Genomic DNA, 26,521 nt, shown 5'->3' on the forward strand with positions numbered 1-26,521 from the left:
ATGGGTTGTGTTCATGCTGGCTGTCATCTTCAGAAACAGACCATGCAGAGGAAATAAAAGAGATGGCTAACACCCCTATTGCAAGATTTCATCATTTTTACCAGTAAATATGAAAATTTTATGGAATTTTTTTAAAATCAAAAATTTTAACATAAACTGGAGAGGTTTTCATACAGCATCTGTACCTTATTTCAATAGGTTTCAGGTTCTTCTCACTGTCTTCACCCTCTTCCCTACACACGCCCGATGGCTTAAATACAATTTTAACTGTGGGTTTTAAAGAGGATTTAAACCCTTTAGAGGCAACAACTTACCCATTTATGAAAGGTCGTTTTAAAAAATTGGTTTACACCGTGCCTCAAGGCCAACACAGCTTGGAGCTGGCGAGGATTCCAGGGGCTGGGCTGGTGGTGGGCTTGGCACTTGGTCACCACGAGGAGGGGAGAGCTGATTAACGCAGTCAGGGCACAGCGCGCGACCAGTAGGGGAAATAGGTCTCCAGTAAACCGGGAGAGGGTTTTGGAGACCACACACCGACTCCTGGCTCTCTGACGTGAGCCTGTGATGGCCCACTGGTTCTCATTTGAACTGGCTGTCCATTAGAATCGCCTGCAAAGCCTGTTGGTCTACAGACGCCCACCTCTAAAGCATCCGATTTAATGAGCTGAAGGTGATGCCCACACATTGCTTCTTAAATTTATCCTTCAAGTGATCCCTGTGTTTTCAAGTTTGAGAACCAGCTCAAAAAACTCCCGGGAGCCCAAATGCCCTAGTTTGCACGCAGTGTTTTCAAACAAGAGACAGGGAGGCTCAAAAGAGGAGAGGATTTTAATGCTTTAATGCCAGGATGACCTCTGACCTGGTCTCCCAGCTCGCTCGCTCTCTCTCTCGCTCTCTCTTTTGGCTCTTGATGCCCCCTCCAGACCAGCAAGGTCCTGGAGAACCCTGAGGGCCACCTCCTGACTGGAATGAACTGACCCACAGGTGTTAGCAGATCAGAAAAGGGTAAGCAAACGCTTGTAGCCCCACTCTCTGGCCCTCTGCAGCAAAAAAAGAACATCCCAAGTGAAACCCAGGCACATTCTTACTTCTTTTCTGCATTACCACCCTAAGATCATTTGAATGTTTCCAGCAAGTTACTGCATTCCTACCACCCCTAAAAGTCTCTTCCAAAAACATGTTTTAGTTTAAGTTGACTGGCGGTTTGGCCAACAAAAGGCTGAAATATGGCACTGTGACTCAAATTCAAACCCAATGCCTTAAATTAAGGGCGTGCTGTTGCCAACCCCTTGGTGGGTCGTGATGTGCCTGACAAGCCCCGCCCCTTCACCGGGTTCCTCGGCCGCAGTGACCTTGGTTTAATTTGGCACTGCCCTCGACCCAGCGCCTTCCTTGGGCGGAGGGTGGCCCCTGCCACCTGGGTCTTAAAACCAGGGGTTCTTTTTCCCCTGGGACAGAGAAGCTGGGATGGAGGGAAAGAGGCCTGTCACCCAGACACAGCAAAGTCAAAAGAACAGAGCCAATGTGAGCCTACTTGAAAGTGACTTGCAGAAATGATTGGGAATTAACATTTGAGGGCCCAAGGTGGGGATTATTCCGCTGCCAGTGCTACCAGAGAAAGTCTGTGTCTTAGACCTCCTGGGTTTCCCATTATATGTTCATTAAAAAAGAAGAATTCCTGGCTTTCTGTCATAATAAGCATTCAGGCTTTGCATAACAGATCCTGCAATGTCTGGGTACCCACAGAAGTGGGAAACACTCACAGGCACGGGGGTATGCCCAGACAAGTGGGGAGCACCTGTGAAAATGAGGGGGATGGCCAGGGGCCCAGCATAGTGGTATTTTGGACCATTGACCCCAAACAATGTCAGCATGTACTCCCCATATATGTGTGTTCATAAATTCATCTGTGACTCACCTACCTATTAAAGGTGCTAATAATGGTATCTGCCCCGTCATGTTGCCCAGAGAATTAAAACTTGATTTAAATCCTTTCCAGCAGTGCCTGGTACATGGTAAGAACTCGAGGAGAATGTCTTGTTGCCATTAATATCCTCATCTGTCGGGTCCTGATTACAGGCATTAGAAAACACACACACAGAAAGATGATAGAAATAAGGGAGATTAAAGATGAAATGGAGAGCTTGATATTTTATGGTTTTTCTGCCTGCTTTCCTCTCCCATCCCACTTTGGAGACCGCAGGATCAAATTTTTTTCTTAAGGGCTCCGAATCTAAACCTTATCCCACTAGAGGCCCAGAAATAGATTTTATAAAAAAAAGTCAGTCTAGTTTCTAGGATAAGTCAGGGACTCACTACGCGGGGGATGGGGTAATATCATAAATTAGACAGGTGAGCTGACTTTTGAATACCAATCAGCAGACTTTTCTCCCATTCAAGGAGGTAAGTTCCTGAGAGCATTCGGTGCTGTACTCTAAGTGCTCCAGTTCAGGGTAAAACAGGGTTTTTTTCCCAATATCTGTAAGCTAAGACCGCAAGTCCCCTCAGGTCCACTGACGGAGACTCTCCAAATAGCAAGGAGTTGACAGCTCCCTCCTGCTAGATCCCCAGAGATCACTGGCTCCTCCCGGTGACTGCTTTCACGTTCCTACACAGGGATTTCTGGATGCAACCTGTAACATTGACCTAGTATTGCCAAAGCCACTTGAGAGTCAGTGAACACGTGGCCCCCGTTTGTCAGGAGCTTCCGGGCTACTCTGGGGGGACAAGTTTCCACCACTGAGATGCAAATGGGGTTTTGGTCCTGTGTAGGAGAGTGGCTGAAGGGGATATTGGAGACAGCTTCTTGGAAGAGGTAGAACCCGAGACTGAAGAACCAGCCTCCTTCCTTGTAGGATGGCCAGGACTCGGCGAGGTAGAGAGGCAAATGGTAGGCTTATGCGGCACAAGTGGCAGGAGCAGAAACTTGGAGATGGGAAAGAACGGGACGGGACAGGGGGGGAGCGCAGATGGACCAGAGACCGAGGGCGATGTGACATCCAGCCTCATGGAAACCCAGGGCGGAGGGGACGATGCTGGAGCAGACGGGAAGCCCAGTCGCAGCAGGAATATGGAGGCAAACAGAGCCGCTCCGACTGCTGCAGCGGGGAGCAGGGCGCCGTTACAAGTTCAAAAATATCTGGGACAGATAGAAGACAGGCGAGTTACTCTCCAGTGAGAATACAATTAATTTGTATAAACTTGGCCCTCCTTCTTAGGATTTTAACGCCCTCAGTTAGAGAGATGTTTCCCTTGCAAATAATATTTACTCGATTTGACGTGCCTGAAGATTATTCATGCCGCTGAAATGTTCCCTCTTCCAACCTGTCAGTGTTCAAGCTCAAAGTCAGGACAAAACTTTCCAGGTTTTTAATCTGTGTTGTCCACTGAATAAATAAGGGTCTTGAAAGGACAAGGCACTTGGTACAAGAGGAGGCAGCGCCTGACGTAACCAAGGATTTCTTCCAGAAGACCAAAAGCTTCCTGGAGGCACCCAGCTTTGGTACGGAGTGGTGAGAACCACAGGCTTCTGCAGCTCTGGCCTACCTTTGATAGCCCAGAGGCATGCTTCTCCATCAGACCTACAGCTCAAACGTCAGGGTGCACTGTCCTAGGACATGGAAGAATTTAGAGATAAGTTCTGTTCTTAACCATGTTCTATGCAGGACAGAGGACACTTTGAGCACCAGCCTATGATTAACCTCCAAGTGGTTTTGTCTTAAGGGGGCAGGCCAGCTACTGCTTCTGGTCAGTGTCCCTCTAGATCTCGGCTGCTTGCCTCTCTGGAAGGTGTCCGGGATATGACTGCACCATAAGTGAATTAACTCCTGAAACATCAGCCTGGGACCAGATCCCGTATGACTCCCAGCTTCACGGTCCAGACCATCTGCCATTGACCGTGATCTGCCTCATCTGGAGAGGCGGGACTTGGGTAAACTCTTGTCCAGGTCTCTTGCAGCTACAGCATGCATGGATTGCAAGACAGATGTATTAGAAAACAGGTATCAGTCGCCCACCTACCACGTGCCAGACTGGGGGTAGAGTGGGTCGGAACAAAACAAGCCTTGCTGTCTTGAGGCTCAGATCCCAATTAGAGCGTCCTTGAAGGAGGAAACAAGATCATTTCAGAGATGTGTAAATGGAACAGGGAGACCAGACGGTTCCCGGAGAGGACGGTCTGAGCAGGTGACCTCCGGACTGAGGCCTGAGGCGTGGGTCGAAGCCAGCGCAGGAAGACATGACAAGGGCAGAGGCTGGGAGAGGGGGTCCTGCGCCGGCCGGTGCAGGGAACCCAGGACAGGGGGCGCAGCTAGAGCAGAATGGGTCCAGGAAGTGTGGTACAGAGTGACACTGGAGAAAGGGCACAGGCCAGTCACGGAAAGGAGTTTAGATTCTTCTGGATGTGAAAAGGGGAGCGGCTTGAGGGTTTCAGGCAGAGAAGTGACAGGAGCTCATGTATTCTGTAAGTACTAATGCTCTGATGAAATGAAGGGGAGAGAAGAGAGGGGAAACCTCTTTCTGCAGCGAAGTGAGGAAGGAGGGATGTCTGTCTTGTGCCCAGTCGTGGTCCACACACCACTTCAGACCGTGGTGGGATCCGCCCCGAGGTTTGCTATGTGATACTGCTTGCAACGTGGTTTTTCTCCTACTCAATGTCTCCAAAACCAGCATGAGCCAAAGCTGAAGGGCAGGATGTGGTTTCTGCCTGCAGTGACCAGCATCCCTTCCTCTGGTAGCCCAGAACCTTTCCTGGGACGGTACAACTAGTCTCTGCACATCGGGCCGGGTACCCAGGCTGCCCACGCAGCAGAGATACTGTGGAATTCGGGGCTGGGGGGGCGGCGGCTGAGAGCCCACCTGCCCCTTGTCCTCCTCCTCTTGACCCTCCCCCCGCAAACACGGCTGCAAATTACTGGCACCTGGGCTCAGATCTGCCCAGCAGAAAAGAAACCGCTTTTCCCAACAAGACATTTTCCTCTGCTCTCTTGTGGCCGGAGGCAAAGAATCCAGTTGGCTAAGTCCTTTTCATAAATAAACAGCTAGAGAGAGTCCTGCTCCCCTAGGCACACAGCTCTCAGAAGTAAAAGGAATCAATTCTGTCATTTTTACCACTAGATCTACATAAAACGACCTGCCCATTCGGGGCCTGCAGAGTTCTACTTCCGTGGAAAGTAGACCTAAGTGGCTCACCGAAAGCAACTGCCCCGTCCCAGTCATGTTAGTAACACTTTCTGGGGATTTTTTCTCCCTTCCTGGTAAAAGCTGATCACCTGTCACGATGTCCTATAAATAGGGAATTTCCAGACTCTTGTCTCCCAGAACATCGCAAAACGTGACCTTGCTACTACTTTTAAAGTTTGGCCCTAGGTACCCGTTTGATTGACCCTGAAAAACTGAAGTCCTTAAGTCCTCAAAGTATTTATCCTCTGTTAAGACACAAATGGGCACGAGTCCTGGGTCTCCCACTTACTACTGCTGGTGTGACTTGAGGTACTTGACTTCTCTGAGCCACAGTGTCCTCTCTTATCAAGTGGAGAACCCAACCCTTCGGCTCACCGTGGAAGACTAAACAAGGTCAGATCATACATGTGAAGCTCTTAGTGCTGATGCGTAGTGACCCTGATACGTAGTGACCCCTCGTTACTGTTAGCAAAATAAGACCTCGTGGTAAATGCAATGCAAGACGTGAAATGCAGCAACATTAATTCTCACCAATAGATAGCGAGCTATTAAATGTATCACTAACATAATAAAAATGACAGAAAGGAATATTAAAATTTGAAACCATTTAAGCATTTGGTTGACAATGAATAAAACTGAAATATAGAGATTCTAAAGATCTTTAAACCAGGTGTACTTTACTGATTGACTATACCCTCCTTAGCAGTGATTTTACCTAGTAATAGTCTTGCATTATGATAAAAGCTAATGATAATAATGAGTATATTCTTTGTACCAGACACTGTTGTGAATGTTTTATGAACACAGATCTTCACTGCAACTCTAAAGTGGATGCTATTATTATGCATATTTTACAGATGGGGGAACTGAAGCAGGAAGTTTAGTTCTGAAACCCTCCTAAACTCTATTTATACACACACACACACACACACACACACAGATATTTCTTAAATTTTATGATATATCTATGATATATATTAAATTTATATATATTATAGATATAGATATATATCAGAAGTTGGTAAACTATGGCCCAAGGACCAAGTCTGGCCCTCCACCTGTTTTTGTAAATAAAGTTTTATTGGAACACAGCCACATCTACTCATTTACATACTGCCTAAGGCTGCTTTTGCTCTACCACTGCTGAGCTAAGTAGGTGAGTACTTGGGACAAAGAGCATATGGCCCACAAAGCCCAAAATATCTACAATGTGGCTCCTCACAGAAAGTTCACTAAACCTTGATAGCAGCTATAAACTTCACTAAAAGACTCGGGTCTGGAAGAGGACAAAATAATATCTTAATAATGCCTTGTATTTGGAATTTAGAGTGGGTTTTCACATATTTATCTCTGTAATTCTCCTAACAATCGTGTGAAGTGGGTAGTCTTTTTATTTCCATCTTTGAAATGAAGTAACTAGGGTTTTGAGAGGTTAACTGACTTACACCGGCGACTAGACCATAAACGCCATGAGTCTAGCCATCACATGTCTTTACGGCCATAGCCACGTCACCAGCGCTAGGGCAGAGTGGACACTCAGAAAACACTTGCTAATGGGAGAGAGTGGTAAAGGTCACCCGGCTAGAGAAGCTGGGTCTCCTCCATGGTTTCTTCTCCCGACCCCACCACTCCCTGGGGGTGGAAGGAGGGACTTTTCTCTTGAGATAGGGCAAAACACAGCGTGCTTGACGTGTCCTTCTGCTGTCAGTTGAGAAATTTTTGCTGCTGCATTCCTCCTTCTGCTTAGTCAAACATCATCTCAATCAGAAAGGGCTTTTTGTTTTCCCTCAAATGCATAGTCATAGCCTGGAGAGTTTTCTGTCCTTGTGATTGGTGCATTTTTAGACAAGATTAACACTGACGCCTTCAAGAGATGGTAGTCACATGGAAGCTGGGTTTTGGATGGATTTCAGGCAGAGAGCTGCCCGCCCTCCTCCCATCCAATGGTGAGTCACATCTCACAGCTAACTGCCCTTCGGAGAGGGACTCGGGGCTTTTGTTTTCTTTCATCTTGCCTCATGCTGGTCATGTGAGGCGCCGGGTATTATTAGACCATTGGGTTGGCCTTCTGAATCTGGTTGTTGTTGGTCCGGGAGATAAATGAAAGTTCTGGCCGGTCCCTCCGCGCCATTTGTCACTCCTCTCTTGCCTGTCACATGCTGGTTGGTGACAGAGCTGAACCAGACAAGCAGAGGTCATCCAGTGTGGTCACCGCCTGTGGATGTGGCCTCTACAGATGGACAGACTTCTTGCCTTTCTTTGTGGGTCCTGGGTCAGCTCCTGGCTTCCAGCGCTGGATCGCCAGTACGAATCCTAACCAGCCAGCCTCAGCCTGGCCTCAGCTCCCTCTCCCAGTGTGTGTGAGAGATACAGAAGCCAGGCCGGGAGAGGTTTCGGGGTGTTGGGGTTTGTTTTTGTTTTTGTTTTTTGGTTTGTTTTGTTTTTACTTAGAGTAAAATTATGTTCAGGAAATTAGAAGTCTATATGTGGTTTGACAGGCTCCTAAGGGGCTTCAGGAGGACAGAAGTTTTTAAACAAATGGAAGCAGAGGTTCTTTGAATTGCTTAGGGCTTTGATCCAAAAGTTTTAGTTCTCCTCTGCAGCCCGATTTTTGGAAAGTCACTTTGGTAGTTCCCTCAGCCTTGAGTCCGGTGGTCCAGCACAATGTCACGCTCGGTGTTTACTGACCTGAAGTGGAGTTGGGCTGGGGCCTGGCCAGTGGATGAAACTCCCTTGCAAAGTTTCCTGGGAGCAGAAATTCAAGCTCTGAGATAAAGGAGCGGTCTTGCTTCTAAGTCTTCAGCTAGCTAGTTTTAGTTGGGGGCCCGCTGGGCTCTGGTAAAATTGTTTTCACTTCACATCAACCTCTTTTGTTTGACGACTCTCTGAGAGCATGACGTGTATTGAGGTGGTCTCAGCTGAGTCTGCCCACTGCGCAAAATGGGTGAGACTTAGTCGCTTGAGCCTCACTTTGCTCAGCTGTTAAATGGGCTGATTACCTGATCTCTAAGACATCCTTCCAATCTTAAGTTTCATTTTTCATCAGAATTTGTGATAGATTTTTTAAAAAAATATTACCACATCTGTAAATAATTTTGTTACCAAAGAAAGACCAAACTAAGGATGCAACGACTTAAGTTGTTACCTTTCTTTCTTTTTGTTTGGTGATAAATGGGGTAGTGGGATTAGGACACACACCTTCAACAAACCAACCAACCTTGATTTTCCTAATCCATTCCAGGCACTATGCTTTTGGGGCAGTCCCTCATTCAAATCTCTCAGCAGTCTTGGGGCCTCTGAGTATGATTAGCGTAGATGAAGAAATGGGGGCACCAAGAAATTTAGTAACTTGCCCATAGTCCCAGAGGATCCTAGTCTCTCAGTAGAAATGTGTGTGTGTGTGTGTGTGTGTGTGTATACTATACAACCCTGAATTCCTCTCTCTCCCTGTGACCAGCCTCTTTCTAAAGGAAGATTAAGTAAGTGCAGTGGGAGATTCTAATTAACAAACGTTTGTACTGAACACGGCCTGAACAGGAGATTTCTGGAGAAGACTGACCCCTTCCTTGGAAAGTACACATCTTGCTGACCATGAGCTTTCACGTACCTTGAGAACAGTTGGTACCAGTGGGGAAGAAGTTCGAGGAGGGGTAGAAGGACTCCTGCTGGGAGTGATTGTGGAGAACTCAAACATTTGCCAGTCACAGTCAGCTTTGTTCCCTTTGGAGTCCCTCAGCTTCCCTTGCTGAAGTAGGACAAGCAGAATGAATTCACCCTGGCTGAAGCCAAACTCTTTATATTTAAAAGAAAAAAGGAATTAAATATTCAGTCTGATTCCGGGGTTTTGAATTACCCCCATTTGTCTTTCACTGTGAGCATCTGCTTTTTATTCTCCTGTGGGCCTGCCTGCCGTTTATCTCTCCCTGTTGGTCCGTATCTCCGTGTCATGTGACTCAAAAGCAAAGATTAGAGGAGAAAAATGTCTCTGTGTTCTAAGCCTGGCAACTTCTATTTTTACCCACAGCTGTTGGAACTGATAGCAAAGTCACAGCTCACGTCCCTGAGCGGCATCGCCCAAAAGAACTTCATGAACATTTTGGAAAAAGTGGTACTGAAAGGTGAGCTTTACCCCACCCCACTCCCCCACGCCCGCCACCTCGCTCCCCTTTTTATAGAGATGGGGTTGGGCAGATGGATTTTCCAATCGAGCAGACATGTCCTGAGATTTAAGGAAGGGTGAGTGGATGGACGTGAATGACTCCAGATGCATTTCAGGGGTGCTAAATTCCAGTTCGGAGAGGAGTGTCACTGGTGTTCAGGACAAAGGGGAGAGACCGTCCCCTGCCACCCTTTCATCAGGAGCACCCATTTGCCCTGCTCTACGCCTCTCACACTTCTCAGTGCGGGCACATGTCCCAAGCTTGGCTACCAAGCCTCTGGATTCCAAATTCCTAGAAAATTGAGCTATGCACAAGGCAGAATAGATTCACAGACTCTTTGATCTAGAAGCAACTTTCGATCTTTGGCTCATCCGAGTCCCTGTGCATGCAGGGAAACTGAGGCCCATAAGAAAGAGTAATCAATCTCTAATCCCACAAAGACTCAGGCAGACAGCATCAGACCTCACATTCCTGACTGCTGACCAGCTAACGCAGGACATCACTGCTGGGCCAAAGAAACTGCCCTCAGATCAGGTGAGCCAGTTGGCACTGGGGAAACAATGAAGAGAGAAAGAGGCTTTGTCAGAAAGGAGGGAGAAGAGAACAAAGAGGGACCTAGATGATGGAAACTCTACCCAGTAACCTCAAGTGTAGAAGCTTGGCCAAGTGTCGAATAATAACAGCGAGAAAGAAAACCACATCCCCAGAGGCAGTACCCACGTGACAGGAGCAGAACAGAGGAGAAAAAAGGCCCGTACACCAAATGTATGGTGTCCCCGTATATTGACTGCTCATGCTTTGTTCTCCCCCACTCAAGTCCTCGAAGACCAGCAGAACATCAGGCTCATCAGAGAGCTGCTGCAGACCCTCTACACGTCCTTGTGCACGCTGGTGCAGAGAGTCGGCAAGTCTGTGCTGGTCGGGAACATCAACATGTGGGTATACCGGATGGAGACGATTCTGCACTGGCAGCAGCAGCTGAACAGTATCCAAATCACCCGGGTAAGCAGCAACACCCGCCTCCCTCCGGCCGTAAGGACTTCTGCCGCTGCCTCCCACGAGAGGCTGGGCGACCTCCCAGGACTTTGTAGATCTTCCCTGGTGGAGGAAGAGTGTGGACTGTCCCGATCGGATGCCCTCTCCCGGGTGCTGAGAGCGGGCTGGGAATTCCCAATAGAGAGGGGTGGGGGTCAAAGTCTGCGGATTGCAGCAGCGTGGCAGGAAAGTTGGAAGCCTGGATTTGGGGAGGGGCGGCCTGGATCGCTCGTTTTTCCCATTTCCTCCCAAAGGACGTGTGCTTCACAGCTGCAGGGACGCTGCCTTGAATATGACAGAGCTGGGACAGCCATGGCTTGGAAGGCCGCCACCAACCTTTGCAAATTCTAGTTCCAGTGATTAACAATTACGACAAGGAAGCCTTTGGTTTCAGACTGTGAACATTACATGTAGGGGAAGAAAAGAGCGATTCTCACTCAAAGTGGAAAATATCCTGAGAGGCCCTCCTATTATCAGTAGTGTCTTTTGGCTTTTAGAAGCTAACCTGGCCCTCAGCTCTTAATGCTTTTAATAGTGAGTGGAGGCCCACAAACACTACGAAAGACAGCGCCCTGCCCTCCTGCCGCTCGCTGACCGATAGGCACACTTAGACCACTCAGGCGGCGCCCGCCTCCCTTATCACGGACCGCGCGGCTCTAAGTGGTTCCGGGGCCCAAGCTGATAACGTCTGGGTCTGCCCCATCTCTTGAGAAAGTAACATGAAGAAACCTCTTTGACCTCTTTTAAATACTTATATGAAGTTTTCAAAATGCAGTGACCTTGATTTGGCTATTAATAACCTCTGAGTTTCTTAAGCTCTGAAACAAAGGGAATAATGAGAAGCTTCAGAATGATGTGACTTCCTTGGAATCACTTGGGCTACAACTCCCACACTTAAACACACACACACAGAGCACAGCACAAGCCCAGAAAAGTTATCTCAATTGTTTGATTATTTTAAGAGCTTGTGTTCTGAACATTTACCGAATTTATTCTAATAATTTACCCCATTCTCTTAAGTGTAGGCATAGTTTGACGATGTGAATTGGAGGCCAGATTCCCAGCTTATCTCTCACAGAAAATTCACGTAGACCTTCTACCTGATTTCTGGTGTTATATGTAGCCTGAACGTTAATACTTTCTCTTTTGGTCCAAGCCCAGGAGAGACGTTTCCAGCCAGGGATCTAAATGAGCAAGTCCCATCTGTCCCAAGGGCTTTTTCCTTCCAGCAACACTGACACACTATTTAGAGGATCACACTTGCCCGGAACTTGCCTCTGCTCCCTCTGTCCGCATCCCAGGAGTCTCCTTGGCCACAGCTGCTCACATATTTTGCACACCCATGGGCTCGCTTACCTAGAACCCCCCCCTTAACTGATCCACAATCACGCCAGGGAGGAGGTGGCCCTTGTCATTCCTATAACCCTTCATGTGGTGAGACAGGAGTGGGGACCAGAGAAGCCCAGCGACTCAGGCCAGAACACCTTATTCCTCGAATGGCAAAGCTTTCTTAACATCAGTGGCTTCCAAACTTCTTTTCAATGCAGCTTTCTTCCAACTATGTATTCAGTGATCCAGCTTTTTGTAAACCCTTTACATCCAATGTAGTCCCATGCAGGACAGATCAAACACTGAAGTTCATCTCAGCCTCCCCTCTGCTCCTGGCAAAGCTATTCTCTCTCTCTCTCTCTCTGGCCAAGCTATTCTCTGCCCATGCCAAGCTTGGTCCTGCCTCCCCGGACCATCCAATCCTCTGAGAACACTCTCATCTCGCCCTCCTCAGAGGAGCTGTTGCCATCTGAGATTATCTCAAACGTGATTCCACTTGCCTTTGTCCATCCACTGGCTTATGAGCGTCGCCAAGAAAGACTACCTCTTGCTCGCTGCTCATCTCTCTGCCATGCACAGAGCAGAAAGCAGTCAATAAATTTTAGATGAGTGAATGAATGATTGAAGGGAAGTAATGACTATCTCCCAGCCCTGGTGTAAGATTTAATAAGCTAACATATAGAAAATGTTTGGAACAATGCCTGGCATGCAGTAAGTCTTTAAATGTGTCCGCTCTTATTATTACAAAGGGCTCTCTCTGTGTCGGACACTCTTCTAAGCCTTTCACGTGTATTAATTAACTCATGCAGTGAATACCTGTAAGTAGGGGTCTTTATAATAGCCAGTTTCCACTGGGCACTATGCTGAGTACTTCCGTGCGTTATCTCATCCGCTCTGCCCAACAACACTGTAAGATGTGCTTTTCTTCATTTTGTAAATGAGAAAAATCAGGCTGAGTAGTTAAGAATAGTGTGGCTGCAGGCGCCTGGGGGGCTCAGTCAGTTGAGCTTCCAGCTCTTAGTCCCGGCTTAGGTCGTGATCTCAGGGTCGTGGGATCGAGCCCCACGTCAGGCTCCACGCTCAGGAGTGTCTGCTTGAGAGTCTCTCTCTTCGCTCCTCCCCTCTGTGCTCACTCCCTCTCTCTAAAACAAAGAAATCTTAGGGGAAAAAAAAAAAAGAAAAGAAAAGAACAGTGTGGCTGGTGCCTCAGCAGAAGTAAGATGTAGTAGTAGGGACCGCGCCCCGGCTGCCTTCAGAGGCTGCTCTCCTCCCCCACTGAACTCTCGTCCCCTGCCCTCCTTCCCCGCCCTCCTCGCGCTGAGCCCCATGATCTTGAGAGCAGTGATGGGAACCCATGGAGCCCACAGAGCTTGTCACACAAATGCCCAACTCTCCAGAGGAAAGAAAGATCGAGAGAGAGAGAGAGAAAAAAACAGGACTTAATTACTTCAGTCTGGACTATATTTTAAAGCCGACTTTTTAACAGCTTGGACGAAAGAGAAGTATGTTATTACACAAAAATGTTAAGGTGACATTTACAGTAATTGCTTTCTATCTGCCAAAGTTCTAGCAGTATCTTCCTGGCATATAATCTTGTTTTCCTTCTAAATTTCATATCTAATTCTATGGAGCCAATTTTTATTGGCAAAAATAATTAATAGAATAAAGGACGAAAAGGGAAAAAGGCAAAGAACTGGCTTGGAGGGGGGAGAGGTCACATAGAATCACTGTGGGTAAGGCAGGGTTTGGGGTAAGGCAGGGTTTTGAAGCAGATAGAGGGCAGGGGTGGCCATAGAAGGATTATAGTCAAATGCTTCAGTGACTTATTGTTCTTTTACATGTTTATATTCAAAAAGAAGGCGTGCAAGCAGTTAACCATTTATCAGGAGCAAGGGCTCAGCATGGGGTCTGGGCAAGGATTTTGGAAAAGTTCAGGTTTGAACATTTGAGCGTGAACTCTGCCAAGCGGACTTTAATAGGAGTTCAATGTAATAATTGGCCTGGGAGTTTTAACCAAAAAAGTAGATGCTTTGAAGTACTGGAAACAAAAAGAAAATGTCATGGCAGTTTTATTAGCTCATATGATCAGCAGCAGATGATAAACGACAAATAGGTCTAGAGTCTTCCGCGGTCCGGCAAAAGTCCTGAATTTTGCAAACAACTGAAAGTTCAGGCCAGCAGCCTGAACGATTTAAACTGTCAGGTCATAGTCACTTCTGATGAGTTAAGAGGCTGGAGCTGATCCAGATCTGAGCTCGCTGGAGCCAGAAGGGACCTTCAGAGTCTTCTAAGCCTGTTCATTTTGGACGTGGGGAAACTGAGACCCAGAATTCCCAAGGGCACCTGGGACCCACATCTGCTGCTTGTCCATCCGGTGTTCCTCCCATGCCACCTTCCCTTCTTCTCCTTAGGCCAGCTTCCCGAGGCCCCATGCTTCTTCCCACCTTCCCTCTACACACCTGTCACGCTTTGCAGGGGACACAGGTGGGGCCTGGTGAAACCACACATTCCCCCTGGAATCCTGTGGGGGGGGGCTCTGATGTGCCTTGAACAGAATAGTTCCCTAAAAATTTGAGGATGGGACTCAATACCCATCGACAGGATTATTTTCCCCTGAGCTCTAAGGAAGGGATTCTTCATCCTGTATCTTTTCCTGTGACCCCCGGAGGTGACAGAGCACTGAGCTAAATGGCTGTAGTCTAAAATCAAGAGCTCACCCAGGTCTAGCATGAGAAGAACAAAGAACCCCAGTCATAAGGGACCTGCGCTGACTACTTATCCAGGTGGCAGCGCGGGTTGCTGTTCAAGACCTATCAGTAAATACTAGTGAGGACCTCCTCTGTCCGGACGGTTCCCAGAGCACTCTGTGCTGACTTGACGGCACGTAACATACTGTTCTCTAATTGTTTGCTTTTGCTTATGTTTCCGAGTCTCTCGCCAGCTGAATGAACCCATTCCAACCCCAGTGCCAGGCCACAGTAGGCCCTCAAGAGGTTGTTTGTGCTGGGCTCGTCTGCAGGGGCTATGAAATTAGGCCCCACCTTCAAGGATCCAGGGGTGGGTGGGTAACATGAGCCCATCAAAATTTAAATAATAAATATAAAATTAACAATTAAATATAAGTTCAGGGTTAAGCAGAAGCCGCTTCTGATTAATTGCCAATGTATTATCCACAAAGAGTTTTTTTTTTAATAGTCCATGAATCCCCTAGGTTTGAATAGAGATGTTCTAAAGATGGAGGCATTTACACCAAAAGGTTCTGGACCAGTCATTCCTAAAGGACACGTGCGCGCGCACACACACACACACACACACACACGCATGCACACACACACATACACAAATATACACAACGAGCACAAGGTCTTTTTGGTTTTTTTTTACCTACTTGATTATGAGGGTTCCATTCACCCCTCAGATATTTTGGGGGTACCTGTTATATGCTAAGTGGTCTTCTAGGCACAAAGGACACAGCAGTGAAAAAAGACAGAAAGTCCTGCCTCCATGGACCTTACATTCCAGCAGGAATGTTCCATTCAAGCTTCCTTTTGGAAGCAGTTAGCATTACATAACATAAAGGGGCTGGTTCAAAAAGTCCCTGGAAGAGAACATAAGAATTCCAGGAAGATGTAGTCAGAGGCCTGGGGTACCCACAAAAGGCAGAAAAGAAATTCCCTTTCAGAAGAAATAGGTACAAGCTGGACCTGAAGAAGAGCACCGTTTGGATGGGCAGAGTAGCGAGGGGACAGCCGGGGAGCCTGGGGCAGCGAGTTTGGGCCTAGGCAGGAAACACTGCCTGGAGGGATCCGTGGTCAGGGGCTGGTGCTCTGTCCAAGGCACAGAGCCCTTTAGGAAGGCAGCGAATCTGGTCAGTGAGGGAACTGAAAGGAGCACAAGAATCCAGCATGTGCCGAAACGGGGGGAAATCCCTCGGGCACCATTTAGCCTCAGCTGGTCCAGGCTATTCCTGTGGGTCTCCGTGGAGAATCGCACCTCTGGATCTGGGATCAGTCAGCCAGCTTGAGGGTGGAGGCCGAGGGGACAGCTGGATCCTTGGAGAGTGTCACCTGGTGATCTGCGGCCCGCGAGTCACCCCCCAACCAACTGCCGCCTAACCTCCGCCTTCTCCCCACAGCCCGCCTTCCAAGGCCTCACCCTCACCGACCTGCCCCTGTGCCTCCAGCTGAACATCATGCAGAGGCTGAGTGACGGCCGCGACCTGGTCAGCCTCGGCCAGGTGGCCCCCGACCTGCACGTGCTCAGTGAGGACCGGCTGCTGTGGAAGAAACTCTGCCAGTACCACTTCTCCGAGCGGCAGGTCAGGGGGCCCCCCGCGGGCAATCCCTCCGCCCCCTCCTCTGTCCCCCACCCTCCTGCTTCCTTGGCATTCTTCCGGAGCTCGAGGCATGGGTGCCCACCCTCCAGGGCTTCCCAGCTGACTAGAGGGCAACAGAACGAGGGGTTTCTAAATCACGTATGTGATTCCAGTGGGGGGATTAAAAAAAAACGAAAAACAAGAACAACATTCTTAACCTACATGCATACTTCACGACTTGCTTTAAAAAGTTCATACAGCAACCCCGGTCCTCTTCCGTAACAGAGTAACTTACAAAGTCAGTTACAGAGTAACTTACAACTTACCTTCACATTGTATAGCTAAGGAACTTTTATAGATAGTATTTCATTTTAGTCTAACAACCCCGGGTGGGGTCGGTATCCTGACCCTCACTTTAAACAGATGAGGGGACTCAGACCACAGACTGGGGAAATGGCTCCCAAGGGAAGGAAGCTGCCCTTGAATGTGAGTTTGAACTAGGGGCTTCTGACACCAGCTCTAGGCCTGATTCCCCTCCTCATGCTGCCTCCGATTTTTTCCCCCCACCTTCTTTATATAGATGTGTGAGTTCAACAAGTTCTGTTCACGAAGCCACTAATATTTAGATATAAAATAGAGCCACCGTGCCAAGCAGTGACTGCATCTCCCTGGAAATAGCCACTCAAGTCTACAGCAGAGAAAAGATTGAAGGTGTTTACTGAAATCACCTAAACTTTAAAGGACCATCCAAACACAGTTTAGTAGAGGTCACTAGTAAGATGTCACCAGACCCCTGTGTCTTTTAAAGACAGGTAAAGCTACTGTCTCACTGGGTAGAGCTCTGAACAGCCTTCTTTCTTTCTTGGCAATTTTTTCCCTGGCAAGTGCAGGGCCTCGATGAAAAAGGGGGAAGGAGAGGGTGGGAACAGAACTTTTCAGAAGCGTAAAACCACAACCGTCTTCTTGATGAAGTCTCCTGCAGTCATCTGCAATTACCTGTATCCATTTATAATTTAGATCCGCAAGCGATTAATTTTATCAGACAAAGGACAGCTGGACTGGAAGAAGATGTATTTTAAACTTGTGCGCTGTTACCCGCGGAAAGAGCAGTACGGAGACACCCTTCAGCTCTGCAGACACTGTCACATTCTTTCCTGGAAGGTATGTGTCTCGAGGTGGCTGCCACAGACCCCTGGCCCAGCCCCTAAGAGTCAAAGGCACCAGCATTGCCATGTGAAAGCCCTTCCTGCTCCTTTCCTGCTCTTCCCTACTGAAGCCCCTTGCTGAGGGTGGAGGGGACACTAATTCAGTCCCTGGGGAGAAAACCTTTGAGAGACCTTAATTTCCTCCACTCCTATTTGTGTGTGTGTGTGTGTGTGTGTCTATACTTGTACATCCCACCCACCTGCAAATTTTCCCACCCTCTGTACAGAGGTGCACACACACACAGTTCTTTAGTTTTTGCAGAACTTACGGCATTCTTGACATAGGAATGTTGTGAGGATGGGCACAGCCTCATGCGGCTACAAGCCAACACGGTACTTCTGAGAACTCCAACCTACAACCGTGATGTTCCTTTCCAGGGCACTGACCACCCGTGCACAGCCAATAACCCAGAGAGCTGCTCCGTTTCCCTCTCACCCCAGGACTTTATCAACTTGTTCAAGTTCTGAATCCCAGCTCGGGACAACACTTCGAAGGGCTCCCCAGTTGATTGGATGGTTGGGAATACGGAGCTTGGACACTTCCTTTGTAAATAGTGTACATTTGAAACGCTGGCTCAGAACTTGTGAGCTAAGTCTCTGAGAGGACGTTGGAAGGGGAGACAGATGCAGCTGCCGGCTGGGAGTCTCAGAATACGGCCTTCTCGTTAGAACCGGTATGGGAAAGTGGAAATACTGTCCGCAAGCTGTTTTCCTAACTATTTGCCGGCAAGACTGTAAGGGCAGGGATTCAGTTTCGTCGGTGAAAATGGAATTCTCGTGTTCCCTGAGACTCCTTGGTAGTTCCCTAGGGATGTGGAAAAGAAGGGCAGAACTCGAATTCAAGATAGAACACTCTGTTTACAATGTGAAAATTTGCTTTTTAAAGAAAGAGAAGAGGATGACATACGCAAAATCCCTGCGCTTCAGTTTCGATGGGGTGGGGGGTTGTTTTAAAAAGGCAAAGGAAGCACCTCCCATCTTAAACCCACGTGGGCATAGGGCCTTGTCTTCTAAATATCACACAATACTCTACCTCGGAAAGTACGCAGCACCCTCCGACAAAGTGCATTGTCCCGCAGGCAGTGTCTGTTTTTCTTGGTTTTTCCTCCCGGAAAAGTGGTTTCGATAGGAAGGGGTCCGGGAGGCAATCCTCATCACCTTGCAGACCTCCTTTTTACGGGAATAGGCACTCCTTGGCATTGACTCCTTTCTAGAACAACTCCACAGCACATTAGCCTTTTTTTTTTTTTTTCCTTTCGTGTTGTAGCTCATTCAGGGGCAACATAGGGCCGATTAAAAACAGCCCCAGAGGAAGAAGTCCCACCGCAGAAAAGATAGAAGGAGTCACCCAATAGCTGTGAAGACTTTGTTATTCCTGTTAAACTTCTCGGCTTGTCTGGGCTTCCTAGAATATCTTCACAGATAAGCGTTCATCTGTGGACTTCTGGGAGCCGGAGTGCTGATAAAGGCTTGTAAAACAGGTTTGACGTATCAGTTAGACATTTTAGTAGCTGCTGTCCCTCCTGGCAGTGATGAGCAGAGGAGCTTTCTTTTCTTTATGTTCAACACCAAAATTTACTCAGCCCAAGCTATAGGACTTCCTGCGAGGATGACAAGATAAAACCTGGAGTTCCGATCCTACGGAACAGAAGTACTGTGTGTTCATCCTAAACTTGCTCCATACCCCTGGGGATCTTGCTAGGCAAATACCAGCAGGTGACCGTGTGGAAGACAGGAAATCTCAGGACTTCATGAGTTCATTGTCAAATATTCCTGGGATGGGGTGGGGGATGTTTTTGTTTTTTACTTTTTATAGAACTTTGCTTTTCTACAACAATGTACATATTTTGGCAGTTGTATTTGCTTTGTGCTTTTTTTCCTCTTTTGCAAATAAAGTTGCCACCCTGCATGCCCTTGGCAAGTAAGTAAGCAGAAATTGGAACTTGCTCACGTTCACGGTAGAGAACAGTGTATCTTTAAGGGGTGAACCTAGGGGTGACGTGGGGAGGGGACAGGTTGGTAAGCAAAGACAGAAACAAGGCCAGGCACCAGCTGGAGATGCACAGCCCCTTGCTGCTTATCCCTCAGGGCACAGCCCGGGTACCAGCAGGCTGAAGAGAAGTCAATTCTCCATCAACCCTCCTCACTTTGCCGCGTCTGTGCCTACACACCGGGGTGTCTCCGTATTTATTTTCACTTCTGCCCCCCCATCAGAAGAAAACATTAAATTGCATTTAAATTCTCCCCCACTGAGAAGAATTAAACATTAAAAAATAAGACCTTGTTGCATAAGGTTGACCTTCCAGAACCCCTCTAATACCCAATGGGCTTTTTTGGTTTTCCCTCCCCCTGAGTCCACGTCATACTGAGAACGCAGGGCCTAGATAGTGGAATAAAAAAAAAAAACAAAAAAACTGGCACTTCCAGAATTCAGACAGCTTCTCTCAAATGTCTCAGCTTCCTGAAAGATGCGAGGCAGAGCTGGGTTGGTTGTAGCTGTGAGATCTCTCTGGAAACTTGGACTCTGGCATTTTTAGGTATAGGCGTTCATGGCCTTCCACATCTGTCCATCAACTCTTGACCTCTGGCCCTTCATGCTGATCAGAGAGGTGGGAACTCCCAGGCACCCTCGGGTTTGCAGCTCCAGAAATGCTGTCTGCTTGAGACCATCAGCACAAAACTGCCCGACCGGTCCCCTTTGGACGGTCTGCAATGCCGGTGACTGCGTCTCCTACCCTAGGCAACAAGGCATGCCTGTGCAGGATGACGGCTGCCACGAGCGGCTGGGGGATGGTCTTCTGAGATGTCTCCCTTGACGGTGCCTCTGGGCTCTCCCCATCTCTGTTGGCATTTTTGGACGTGGTATGTGACAGAGCCGAGGAAAATTTTTAAGGAAAAACGAGAAGAAACCAACATTGGTGGTTCTCCTTCATTGGCAGATGAGACTAAGAAAGGAAATGGCAGGTGGAGAGGGATGGGGGAAGGAATAGAAATGGCCTCTCTCTGATGCTGTGGTTCGTGGGAACGTGACAGAGAAGAACATAGCAGGTGAGAGCGTCCATGCTGGCGCCCCATGGCAGCTGTTAGCATAACCAGGGCCTCACATACAAGTAAAGTGAATGAAAAAGAAAATTCTCGTTCCCTGGGTACTAATCATCTTTAGAATTGGCAAACCCTCTGGGGACAACCCAACCTAAAAAACAAAAACAAAGAATCCCCATCTCACAACTGCTGGTCTAAAAGCCAGAGGGACAGGACGATGGAAATGGAAATTGCCGGAAGAGATAGGATGCTCCTCTCTCATTGCTGTACCTACCTAGCCACTGCCCCTACCCCCCCCCCCACCCTGGTAACATAGAACTTGACATTGATGTCAGCTAGGAAGTACTTTGGACTTCTGGAGAAGAAAGAAGGAATTCCAGGGCACAAGTCCACAGGGATGTTAGGTATGATCTGGTCCAAAGTAAAGGTATATGAGCAACAAGCCCGGAGTCTCTTGAGAGTAAGGCACAACATTTAGGGAAACAATAGGTGAGCACTCACTTCATAGCAAGATCCAGAAAAAAGTCCATGGCATCTTCAGCTCGAGTGCATGATTCCTTGAGGTTATTACTTTGAGCAGTGGGATTGGTAGCATGGGAGGGCGAGGGGCAAAAGTATGAGTAAAAACATACCCAGGGGGTCAGCTGTGAGATGACATTTGTTTAGTGATGATCAGTTTTCTGTGGAAGTGGCCTGGAGGAGATATTTGAGATGGGCTGGGTTGATTCTGCAAAACACTCAGTATGGCTGTGGGCTTTCCTGGGTGATGGAGAAGGAAGGTAACAAGCAGGTACCACGTTATTGCCATGATTCCCTGTGGTTTCGAAAACTGTTTTTCATGGGGAGCTTACAATTTAACAGAAGCTCCTTTTTTTCTGTGGTTTCTGTGTGGGAGAAGGGAGGGGGCTTAGAATTTTATTTGTTTAAGCAAGTGGTGTGATTTACAAGGTCAATCATTTCAAGACATGTTCAACAGTGTAGCGTTTGTAGCATTGAATACAATGTTTATCATAAACTACACACCTGAGTTTATAGTTTTCTGCCGGGCTATAGGGCAATAATGTTTTGTTACGCACTCGATTTTGTGTGAATTTTTTTAACTGTAATTTTATGTGTGAATTTTTTTTTTTTTTAAACTAAACTATATCAACATTTTCTATGTGGACATCTGGGCGTTTCGTTTCTTGTTTTTTTTTTTGTTTTTTTTTTAATCTGTTTCCAACTATCTGAGTCTGTGAAGCATCCTTCTGACTGGATCCTGGCCTAAAATCCTATTAGTGTTTAAACAGACCTCAGAAACACCCTGAACCTCTAGACAAATGCAAAGACTCTTCGATATATCTTGGGCTCTTGATGTCTTCAGTAAACAAGATCATAATTCCTTTAAACTCCACATTTTCTTTAGATGCTTTCTTCTCTGCTTTGTTAAAGAGAGTAAACCCATAGTTTCCCAAAGGAAGGAAACTCCCATCCCAGACTTCGGTGCAGGAAGGGAAGTTGAAGATGGTGGAATGTGGCATTCCTTCTGCCTTTCAACACGAGATAGCAGGTCCAGAACATTCGGGGGGCATGTCTGAGCCCATCTGGTACTCAGTGGTAGACCTGAGTACGAACCCAGGACTTTCTGAGGCCTTGACTCTGTGCCCCCTACCCAGCATTCATTGGTATTGTCTGGAGACACGTGACACCTGACCTGATCGTTCTCAACACCTTCACCGTAGAAGGCAAGCATGAGGGTCCAGTATGAGGCATCTGGCCATTATCTTTTCCAAATATCTCTAGTCCCTGACTCTCCATGGAGAAGTTAACATTTCTCCCTGGAGCCACTTAACACTTTTGCAAAACTCTGACGCTGTTGTGAGTACAGCATTCTAGGGAGTACAACCTTTCCCTGGGTACCCACATTTTCATTACAGAAGTGGCCCTTATGGCAGAGAGATCATGGCTGAGCAGCCATCTTGCTTTCTAGAAACTGAGGTTCTGATGGTTAGCAAGCAGGTACCTCCTCTCAGACTAAGAAGTACAATTTAATCCATACCCTTCTCCTCCCCACCCTCCAGCACCTGCCAACAGATCTGGGGAGTTTCTATCCCAGGGCAGGAAGGTGGGGTAGGGGGCAGGGGGGGATCCTCCCACTCTCTGCTAAACCTCATCTTCACCAAGCAAAGACGGATTATTTTATTCCAAGAGGCAGCAAGGAGCAAGGGACCACAGATACTTGTGACTTTGTCTGCTGGACATTTTTCAAAGTGTCCCTGAACTCAGCAAACAAAGCTTCCTGAGAAATCTCCCAAAATCCCGGCCCTGCCCCGTTTGTCCAAAAATGGATGGCTGTTCCAAATGTCTGAACTTCTTAAAACTCCATCTGCTACAACATCACTTCTGGAGTTTGAACGTGACTTTTTCAGTCTCTGAGTAGAGCAATGTTTGTTTAATTAACGAGGCACGAGTCTGTTAAACAGAAGGTTCCAGGGATTGCCACGGAGGGCCTGAGAGCTCTCGGCAGCATCTTTGTTCTACCAAGTGCCCATAACCCTGGCTAAAGGGGATGAACATGAAAGCCCATGTCCTACGCTTAGAAGCTTTACGCCTTTTAATAAAAAGTGCTATAGAGGGTTGGACACGTAACTAAAAGTACAAGGTTAGTCTCATTTCACGCAAAGATGTTCATTTAATATTGTGTGAGCTAAGTCCTTCCGTGTAAATTATTTGCACACGTTCCTTGCATGATGAATTGATTTTTTTATAGTTGTTTGTACCAGACGGTGGCATATTTTTGTAAAAAAATTTTGACACTGAATTGCAATAAATGTTTTTCCAACAACACACGGGCGCATTTTTGGTGTGTGCCAATTCAAGTTGGCTTTTCAGCATACTGAGGATGTTTCTCTTTTGCCTCGTGAGGCTTAGATTCCTTGTAACAGAAACTTATCATTGTTATAAAATTTCTAGGAACATGTAGAGAAATAAGCTTGCTGCTGAGGGCCGACCTCAATCAATAACACTGTTATGCTTCAGTGGGATAGTTCCACATACGGTGTGCGTACTACAATGATTAGGGAATAATGAGCTGTCAAATCAGTATCAATTTATTTATTAATAGACATTTACTGAACAGCTATGATACCCTGGACCTGTGCAAGGCACTGGGAATACGGTAATGTACAAGACAGACAGAATGCCTGCCTTCAAGGAATTTAGATTCTAGTAGGAAAAACAAAGACAAACACGCAAACAAAGCAAGTAGGAAAACACTTAAATCATAAGTGCTACAGTAAGACTAAACAAGGGGCTGAGATGCAGGATAACAAGAAAACCTGCTTAGGATGGGATGAGCAGGGGGGTCTCTCCAGCAAAAGAGAGTGAGGCTGGGACCTAAAATGTGAGGAAGAGCCAGCCGCGGAAGAGTGAGGTCGTGAGCGTTCCAGGAGGAGGGAATGGCTTGTGCGAGGTTCCCATCACGGTCCTGCCACTTACCTCCAGTGTGACCTTTGTCCCCTTAATTCCTCTAGGTCTCAGTTTCCGAGATTCCAAATTGGTGACAGTAAACCTATTACGGTTTTGAAGGTTACGTGAACGAATACGAGGAAAAGGCACGGAACCAGGCATAGCACACGTGTTCCAGAAATGTTAGTAATCACGATTCCCCAAGAAACGAGGGTCTGAGAACTAGGTTAGGAACTGCTCTGCATCTCTAGTTAGGTGTGATGCGCCCAGGTGGCCGATGTGGTGGCTGAATTAATAATACATTTACCCTGAAACGCACCCTGATCCTGCCCTAACTCTCCATCAGAAAACTACATAAAGGGGCTCCTGGGTGGCTCAGTCGTCAAGCGTCTGTCTGCCTTTGACTCAAGTCATGATCTCAGGGTCCTGGGATTGAGTCCTGCATTGGGCTCCCTGCTCAGCAGGCAGCCTGCTTCTCCCCCTCCCTCTCCCTCTGCTGCTCCCCCTGCTTGTGCTCACTTCCTAACTTACTTTCTCTCAAATAAATAAATCAGTAAAACATAAAAGAGAAAGAAAGAAAGAAAACAACACAAAAGGCAAATTTCAGATTTTTTTTTTTTTTTTTTTAATTTCCACCAGGATCACAAAAGCTCGACACTCACTAAATATCCCAGGCAGTCTTTCTTCCCCTGCCTCTGTCTGATAAGCATCTACTTATGGCTCCTTACGGCCAGCTCCTCCCTAAAGTCTCCTCTGACTGAGTAAATCTCACCTCCCAGACCCTTCCCTGCATCTGGGCTGTAGTCTCACGTAGGGCTGTGTCACGGTACCCAGCCCAGGGCTGGGCTGAATGAATAACATACACTGACGTTCACAAAATGCTTTTGAAAGTCTCACTGATCACATGCTTACCCTTCACTCGAATAAGAATCAGTGTGAGTTTATGGGCATAGACCGAACTATTTATAGCTTCTTGGTTAAAAATTAATGAGAGCTGAAAAAGTAACAAATGTGAAGACTTAGTTTTCATTAAAGACTAAGTTCAACTACATCTTTACAAGTCTAGTAAACTTTCATACAAAATAAAAGGGGCTCTATTACTGTTTGATAAACTCAAATTGAACAGACTAAAGTCCCTTTAAAAAACGAGTCCCTTTTATACACTTAATGCAAACTCCTTGGAGGCCCTGGGTGGTTCAGTCAATTAAGTGTCCAACTCTTGGTTTTGGCTCAGGTCATGATCTCAGGTTTGTGAGATCGAGTGCTGCCTGGGGCTCTAAGCCCAGCTAGGAGTTTGCTAAAGTTTCTCTCTCCCTCTCCCTCTGCGCCTCCCTACGCTTATTTTCTCTCTCTCAAATAAATAAATCTTAAAAAAAAAAAAATTCCTTTAAACATGTTAAAAGCTACAATTATAAATCTGACACATTTGCTTTTTTTTAAAATAAGTACTTCAAATACCTGCTCGAGTAAGCATCAACCCTAATAAGCAAAACATTCCCAGGTAAATTAATAACCTATAAATTTAATAAAGCATAAATATATCTCAAAAACTCTAGCATTGTTACAATGAGTGAGATTATTGTACCTTTCCATTTAAAATCCTATCTTACAGGGACGCCTGGGTGGCGCAGTTGGTTGAATGACTGCCTCCGGCTCAGGGCGTGATCCTGGAGTCCCGGGATCGAGTCCCACATCAGGCTCCCAGCTCCATGGGGAGTCTGCTTTGCTCTCTGACCTTCTCCTCGCTCATTCTCTCTCTCACTGTCTCTCTCTCTCAAATAAATAAAATAAAATCTTTAAAAAAAAAATTAAATAAAATAAAATCCTATCTTACATTAATTACTTATTTTAAATGGAAATCATAAGGCTACTACTGTAGGCAGAATAATGACTCTTCCAATATGTCCCCATCCCAACGCCCAGATGCTTCGACTATGTTACACGGCAAGGGAGACTTCGCAGGTGTGATTAAGTTAAGTGCTTTGAGATGGAGATTATTCCAGACTACCTGGGTGAGCCCAATCACAAGGGTCCTTAAAAGTGGAAGAGAAAGGCACAAGAGGACAGAGTGATGTCACGGACCAAGGGCTCTTCGGCCATTACTGGCTTTGAAGAGGGAGAATCAAGGCCGTGAACCAAGGAACCCAAATACCATCTATAAGCAGGAAAAGGCAAGGAAACGATTCTCTCCTACAGAAGGGAATGCAGCCCAGCCAACACCTTGAACTTGGCCCGCTGAGACCTGGGTCAAACTTCTGGAATTCTGATGGATCTGCATTGTCTTAAGCCACTCAGTTTGTGGTAACTGGTGACAGCAGTCACAGGAACTAACACAGTTCATCTGACAGATTTGCTAGCCTGGGTCCAGCAGCCCGCCCTACAAAGTTACCAGTCCTGACCCTTCGGCTGCATGTCCCCTGCCGCCAAGCTGAGTGAGGGTCTGTCTGCAAATGAAAGGCACAACCGTCTTGAGAGCCTAACTCAGTGGCAAGAGCTATACCGCATGTGTGACCTTCAAGGCTAGACTGGAGAGCTCTGCCTGCGGTGTGGTATGTGTAAAGTTGTCTCCTGTCCCTCTGACACAGACTTCATTGAGGTTCACACCCATCGCATTCCTGCCCAAGAAGTGTCACAGAGAATTAGCATTTCAAAGTCTCTCCAAGAAGCCATGTTTATGAAGCAGCGGTGTCCTGGCAGGAAAGCAGTCATTCAGAAATGTGAGCCCAACCCCTGCCTTCAAGAACTTTCATAGATCTTGGGGGGGTGGGCAGAGCTGGGAGGCCCAAGAGAAGGTACGTCAACTACAA

General features: G+C 47.1%; 2 protein-coding genes across 2 annotated transcripts in view; one reads left to right on the top strand and one right to left on the bottom strand.

The window, feature by feature from the left end:
* FBXO32 (F-box protein 32) overlaps window positions 1-19,134 on the top strand; it is a 29,879-nt gene extending 10,745 nt beyond the window's left edge. The window contains exons 5-9 of the mRNA XM_044244993.1: window positions 9,206-9,299; window positions 10,159-10,343; window positions 15,841-16,023; window positions 17,038-17,181; window positions 17,604-19,134. Coding sequence (XP_044100928.1) covers window positions 9,206-9,299; window positions 10,159-10,343; window positions 15,841-16,023; window positions 17,038-17,181; window positions 17,604-17,693 — 696 coding nt within the window. The 3' untranslated portion in view covers window positions 17,694-19,134. The remainder of the gene's footprint in view (window positions 1-9,205; window positions 9,300-10,158; window positions 10,344-15,840; window positions 16,024-17,037; window positions 17,182-17,603) is intronic.
* Window positions 1-26,521, bottom strand: part of NTAQ1 (N-terminal glutamine amidase 1) — a 130,255-nt gene that overhangs the window by 41,911 nt on the left and 61,823 nt on the right. The window lies entirely within an intron of this gene.

This window comes from Neovison vison, chromosome 4 (assembly GCF_020171115.1).
Source record: "Neovison vison isolate M4711 chromosome 4, ASM_NN_V1, whole genome shotgun sequence".
NCBI lineage: Eukaryota > Metazoa > Chordata > Mammalia > Carnivora > Mustelidae > Neogale > Neogale vison.